At 35.0% G+C, this 7,500-nt stretch overlaps 1 protein-coding gene across 2 annotated transcripts in view; it reads right to left on the bottom strand.

The window, feature by feature from the left end:
* Positions 1 to 7,500, bottom strand: part of LOC145293743 (follistatin-related protein 5-like) — a 622,029-nt gene that overhangs the window by 4,976 nt on the left and 609,553 nt on the right. For both annotated transcript variants that reach the window (XM_080140217.1, XM_080140218.1), the window contains exons 14-15: positions 5,513 to 5,713; positions 342 to 506 (exon numbers count right to left, since the gene is read on the bottom strand). In XM_080140217.1, coding sequence (XP_079996343.1) covers positions 342 to 506; positions 5,513 to 5,713 — 366 coding nt within the window. The remainder of the gene's footprint in view (positions 1 to 341; positions 507 to 5,512; positions 5,714 to 7,500) is intronic.

Below are 7,500 nucleotides of genomic sequence, written 5' to 3'. Positions count from 1 at the left end.
CTCTTTATCTGTGCTTAAACCTAAACGAAGATTCCATGAACAAAGTTTCTTTCTTAGAACTGCACGCCTATGAAATTGTATTCCGTTTTCCTGCTTTCCAGCTTACTACAGTATGGTTGTCTTCAAGTCTAAGGTAAACAAGTTTTTGATGAGTCGTTCCATATAAGTTAACAAATTTACCGAATTTCCATTACTAAAGATTACTATATTGTCCAATTTCTACTGTACAGTCTTTAACCCATATCCTCGAGTGGCCTCTTGGCCTTGATACGTACTGATGCCTATGTAAAAAAACAAAAAAAAAACATAACGTCGGAGAAAAACACATGTATATTGCTTACTTTTGATGACCTCCATTTTGCCTGTTTCCAGGTTGACGTATATGACGTCATTGCGCTTCGCCGAAGTCAAGTAGGTGTCGTATCCACTCTTTCTTGAGGAATGGAAGAAACTGATGTCGTCAATCACGCTGTCAGTCGTCACGGTGAAGCTGTAGCCAAATTTACCTGAAAGTTATAAAAATAAATAATAAGCATATATAAAAATAAATAAAAAATCAATAGTAAAAATTAAACTGATTCGCATTTAAGAGAGTACAACGTAAACACTTGCGTTTATTTGTGACGGAAATAAATAAATAAAGTAATTATTCAATACTATTAGGCTGGTGCAAAAATAATGTCGTCTTTTATCACACACACACACACACACACACACACACACACACACACACATATATATATATAAAGCTGAACGTCTGTGTGTGTGTCTGGTCACGAATAGGCTCCTATATTGTTGACTATTATAGAGAACTGATTACATATAATGATAGAAGATGTATCGAGATACAGGAATGGGTATGTTTGATCTGGCATAATGATGATTCATTAAAATTGTGGGGTTTGCGTACGCGCCTGGTCAACAAAGTATGGAAATAAAAAAAAAAAAAAAACGTTTACAAGTGTTTTTGATATAGATGTACATAATAATACTTTGCTAAGTATGATTTAACTTAAATATGGATGGTATAATAAAATTGTGGGGGTCTACGTTCGCGCCTGCCCTCTATACAATGATAATAGGCACAAACTTTAATAAAGATTTTCCATATCTATCTGCGTAATTATACTTTGATAATTATGTTTCAGTTTAAAGAAATATGGTATAATAAAATTACATGTTGTTCGTTCGCACCTGACCTCCATAGAATGGAAATATGTCACAAAGTTTAACAAAGTGTTTTAATATAGATCCACAGAATATTGTGATAAGTGTTTCAGCGTGAACAGGTATGGTATAATAAATCATCGGGGTTTATCTATTTTATTTTTACTTTCATCATATTTTGCTTTGGTTTTGATACCCCCAAATTCAAAGCTATCTCTTAACAACCCTTGCTTTTCATAACCTATCGTACTTTCATAAATCAGAGTCCATTTTCTGTAGGCTGTTTTTAAACCCAGTCAACGAATATATATATATATATATATATATATATATATATATGTATATATATATATATTGTGTACAGAAAGCTGTTAGATGAGATAAGTCAATGGTACCGTCGGTTTCAAGCCCGATAATTAGGACCGTTTTAGATAACGATATCCGTTTTAGATATCCATATCTTGTACAGAAAGTTGTTCAATGAGATAAGTCATTCATACCGTCGGTTTCAAGCCCGATAATTAGTGTTATGTAGGGGTGTTATTTTTAGAAGGGTACCAAATATTGTATATATGTTTCGTTGTTCTTATTTAGATGGCGACATATATATTTGTTGTTGTTGTTCGTCTTAGGGGCGTCTTAGTGAGAGATTAGAGACAATCTTAGGAGCGTCTTGTGTGTTGAGTGCTCATATGTCTTAAGATGTTCATGTTGTAAGAGATAGAGACATTGGTGAGATATAGAGACAGAGTACATATAAAGAGAGAGAGACAATTCTGTATATATATAATAGACAGTGTAAATGTTACTACAAGAGAACCAATTCAATGAGAGGAGATTTATAAATATCTTGATAGATAGACCGAGAGATAGTGCGTTTGACATTTAGGTTTTGACAGTTGTGCATATAATATAAACACGTTACCTTTTTCGTTGTAATGATGAACACAGAAGACGCAGATACACAAAGATGATGACGTCCTTTATTTCATGACCGGTCCATGATTTCACGTGAGGAATTCAAAGTGTCTTTACATGGTTATTTCTAAAACCCTCTCACTTCTAGAAGGTGCCTTGATTCTAACGGAGAATCGGTCTGAACCTCTCTGCTCCTCTCCGACTCCTCTACCAAACTCCCAGACTGCATCTACTAATTCTACCTATATTGAGAACTCGTCACGTCATCGCATGATTAAACATGTGCTCATGAAGCACGTTGGTTGACATGCGTCACGTTGCCAAACTTGACATGAACCCGAGTTCAGTAACCTATTTTTCTAATAACATTTTTACAAAATATGTTTACAATTTCAATTGAGGATTAAATTCCTTAATAGAAACAAATTTAATTATTACATTCCTTTTCCATATACAGATATGTAAGCTAAACAATTGCAATTCCTTATTTCAATAACATTCTGTATTTATTTTAACTTATGATTGGAATTTTCAATTCCAAATCTAGCTTCGCAAGTTCGAATCTTTGACTGTCCTATTTCATATTTACATTTAACTAATTCCCTATTTTTTTTACTTACATGAAAAGGGGACAGCCCTTTTATCATGTAACACCAGGACAGTTTTAGATATCCATATCTAAAGCGGTCCTAATTATCAGGCTTGAAACCGACGGTACCAATAACTTATCTCATCGAACAGCTTTCTGTAAAAAGAATGCAAAATATAAATACGCTCTTATTTTTTGGATTTTCCTTTTAATTGAGCACTCTGCTGGATTTCTTTTTTCCAAAAACAAAAACAAACTAAAAACTAATCATATATATATATATATATATATATATATATATATATATATATATATATATATATATATATATATATATACGTAAAAAAACGACATTATTTTTGCACCAATTTAATAGTTAAATACATTATTATTATTACGATCGGAAGCAGTTGATGAAAAGCAAGTAAACCGTTCTAGATTTTAGGGTTTTTATAACAAATTATTGATTATCTCGCTTATTTAAGTGACTTCCTGTTTTGAGACTCGTGTAGCCTAATTTGTGGACCTCGACAAAAAGAAGGCCAACACATGAGTGAGAACTGATTTTTATAAAATAGTCTATCTTAATTGTATACGCATTTGACGGTATTCAGCAATTAATAATGGTTACAACCTAAAAAAGTTACAGCGTTTGTCCTTTACTCCAGATCTGAAATGGAACACGTACATCAAGTCTGTTGCCAAGGTCGCTGGAAAGATGGTGGGATCCTTCTACCGCTCCAGAAGATATCTCACTTCTGATGCAATTCTCTATCTAAATAAAAGCCAAGTACGTCCAAGGATAGAATACTGCTGTCATATCTGGGCAGGAGCTGCTAAAAACAGCCTACCCTGCCTTGTCAGAGTACAAAATAGACTTCGTGGGGGATGCCCTTTTCTCAACCCTGCAACCTCTCTCCCACAGAAGAGACGTTGCGAGCCTATCCTTGTTTTATTGTTATTTCCATGGCAGGTGCTCGTCTGAACTCCAATCTCTAGTCCCCCATCGCCAATCTTTCACGAAAAACGCCCGTCTAGCTGAATCTACTGTGAAAAATTCCCCCACTCTTTATCTGTGCCTAAATCAAAACGTGTATTCCATGAACAAAGCTTCTTTCTTAGAACTGCACGCCTGTGGAACTCTGTTCCGTCTGCCTGCTTCCCACCTGACTACAACTTGGATGTCTTCAAGTCCAATGTTAACAAATTCCTAATGAACCGCCCCCTTAAGTAAACACTTCATCAAATCTCCACACTAACGTACTGTACTTGCAATAACCCTTATCCCTGAGTGGCTTCCGGGCCTTGATAAGTGGTGACCACCGTGTAAAAAAAAGCCAGAAAACCATTCTAGATTTTAATGTTTCTGTTATAATAACTTATTGTTAAGTGTGTTATAAAAAAGTTAATTACATTTATTAACTGATAGCATATGTCAAGACAGAGATCGGTCGGTATGTGGGTTTGGTGGTGTGCTGTTGGGCGGGACGACGATAGAAATATCATTCACTGCTCGAGTCACTCGCCCTGTTTTCTGTTTTCTGTTTTCTCTTTACTTATGTTTTATATCTACATTTCATTCATCAGAATTCTGATGTCCACTTTGGAATGCTCATTGTGTTTAGTCGACATTCCAATCCAGGTAAAAATGGTTCCATGGTTTCTGTTTTCAAGTCATTTTCATTCCTCAATCGGAATGTCGATTTCCTTTTGTTTTAATTGAATTACGTCATATGAATATGTACTAAACCAAACGTAATTTTTAAAGATAATTAAATTGCAAAAGTAAATCCATCAGAATACATATCTGTTTCATTTTTAAAGTCGGTCATTTTCTTTTTCTTTTTTTTTTCTCTGATTCTTTCAAATTTTCAATTATTTCGTGATCCTTTAAAATTGTAGTTTAGAAGTCTTCAAACTGTCGAATAGAAAGTCATTTAAATTAGCCTTTCATGCATAAACTTCATGCTTTACGCTTTCTTATTATATTCATTGATTTTATTATAATTGCATGATAAATTACAAGCACTTAATAATAAGGAGTTTCCTGCCCTGTTTAATATTTTTCGAGGATTTTAATGTTCAGTTGGCAGAGGAAAAGTTTGCACGGAACTTATACATATTGTTATTTGCATTCACTGTTATATTTCAATTGTTGTTAGTGTAATACAAACAAAAACTGAAAGCATTACTTGCGGCTATATTACTTATATCATCATAAACTATGTACTGAATAATAGAAAGCTATGTTCAAACTACCCTTTAAATCTTGGTTTTTAAAGGGCAACGCCGGTATACGGGTTCTGATAGTACTAAACGAGCAAGTTGTATGTAAACTTTCGTAACATAATTGTTATATCAAAGAAATAGATGGCAAGAAAAACTCAACTCACTTTCTTTTCTTACAAAAGTGTTTATATCTGGTATTTCCAACAACGCGTTTTGTCTATACATTTCTACAAAGCATTTCCTCTTTCTCCAATAGCATGCAACATTTTTCTTGGCTGTGTGTTACCCACGTGTCTCGAACACGTTCTTTTCCGAACACCGGCTCTAACCCCACTCCTACAAACCCTTGCTTTGTCAAACACACGTGACCTTTCATCACTGCTATGACGTACTTCGCGCAGCTTGCTTGGTCATTTGCATATCTTTATGCGGCTGCTACCAGCATCAGCGGCTCTGTTACACTTTAACTTTCATGTCGGTTTTTATTGGGGTTCTATTGAAGATGTGTGTCCCATTCCCGGCGAAACACAACGACCACAGCCATAAAAGGAATAGAGTAAAGGGAAGAAAGTTGGTCACTCGCTTACTTGAAAAGGAAAACCGACTTACCGTCTTCGGTGATTTTGGTCACAGTAAGCAGGCCATCTTGTTTGTTAACGTTGACCATATGTTGCGAGTCGGGTGACACGTACGGAATTCCATCGATAGTTGAATTGGAAATCACTGTGTCGGTAATATAGTCCAAGATCAGTTGTAACGGTTGCATTCCATTGTCTTCATTAGCAAGGCACTGAATCACAATGTGGCCACCTGTTCAAAAAAAAAAAAAAAAAAAGACGAAATTAAATTAAGTAATAAACACTGCAAGTATTTTTTCTATATTTGTATGAAATACCTTAGCTCCTTTATTTATGTTTGCTTAATGATAACGTAGCTCGTTTATTTATGTTTGCTTAATGATAACGTAGCAGGATGTTTGCGAATACTTCTTCCGGGCGTTAAATACACAAAACGTTGAGGTTAGTATCTTTTTTTACTTTCTCTTTGAAAAACTCAATGATGTTATGCATGTCAAGTAAAAAATAAAAACAACTAGACCAAATACCATAAAAAAGAATTGCATTTTGTATTGTGGTGTCAATTGGCCGTTAATAGAAAGATGAGATAGATCGGGCTACTTTTAAGTGGGCCACCCTGTACATGCGACTGGGGGCTGTTTGTGAACTTGACATTCCCATTGACTAAAAAAAAAAAAACTTGACATGCCGTAAAGCAAAATAACCAACCCAAACCAATCCAAATCCAATAAGGAGTTTCCTGCCCTGTTTAATATTTTAATTTAATATGCTTAAAAATACAAAAGAACTTTAAGTATAAAAACTTCTTCCCAAAGTACTATATTTAGTATTAAACACCACTTAAAAGCGTTGATATATGGTAAAATAAAATAGCTAATCCAAACACCATATATAGTTGTTTGAAGATGCAAAAAAGGCGAAACATAAGAACTTCTATCAACTAAACTGGATTCGGCATAATGGTAAGACCCTTTTATAGATCCAGTAGATATCTCACTGCTGATGCACTCTCTATCTATATAAGAGCCAGGTACGTCCAAGGATGGAATACTGTTACCACATCTGGGCAGGAGCTGCTAGAAAGGACTTGTCCTGCCTTGATAGAGTTCAAAATAGACTTCGTATCCTCGTAGGAGATGTACTTTTCTCTTCCCTGCAACCTCTATCTCACAGAAGAGATGTTGCGAGTTTGTCTCTGATGTATCGTTATTTTCATGGAAAATGTTCGACTGAGCTTCAGTCTATGACCCCCCTCGCCAAACTTCCACAAGAAACACTCGTCTATCTGAAAACACTATCAATAATTCCCCTCATTCTTTATCTGTGCCTAAACTTAGATTCCATGAGCAAAGCTTCTTTCTTAGAACTGCATGCCTGTGGAATTGTCTTCTGTTTTCTTGCTTTCCGGCTGACTACAATATGGTTGTGTTCAAGTCTAACGTAAATAAGTTCTTGATGAACCGTTCCATATAAGTTATCAAATTGACCGAATTTTCATTACTAATGATTACTATATTGTCCAATTTCTACTGTACACTCTTTAACCCTTATCCTTGAGTGGCCTCATTGCCTTGATAATGTGGTGATGCCCGTGTAAAAAAAAGCTAAATATACCGTATAGCGAAACGACGTAATCAAACTAACCGGTATAGAATGCCATCAAAAAGGACGAAATAGCTAAAGATGCTAAAGTCCGAAGAATCAAAATACTATGAATAATCAATCCTCATAGTCAAAATTCAGAAACTACACTGTTTCCATGTTTCTAACAGTAAAAGAGTTAATTTGGTTTTTATGTTTGGACCTACTATCTATCTCCTGTATTCAACTGTGAGCATAATCAAGCTAATTTTGCTACTTCCTAGTTTAACTCTTTCCTTTCTTTTATCCGGTTGAATGAAATGGAGACAAGAAGAAAAGAAAAAGAAACTCAATTAACAGCTGACCCACGATTAGAGCTACAAGGTAAAACGATAAAATTATCGCCCTAGAAAAGACGGCATGATTCCATCTCCGTTT

The sequence above is a fragment of the Euprymna scolopes genome, chromosome 15 (genome assembly GCF_053919585.1).
Source record: "Euprymna scolopes isolate OS-2025 chromosome 15, ASM5391958v1, whole genome shotgun sequence".
NCBI lineage: Eukaryota > Metazoa > Mollusca > Cephalopoda > Sepiida > Sepiolidae > Euprymna > Euprymna scolopes.
Note: the sequence above shows the minus strand (reverse complement) of the source record. Positions and strands in the feature narration are given on the sequence as shown.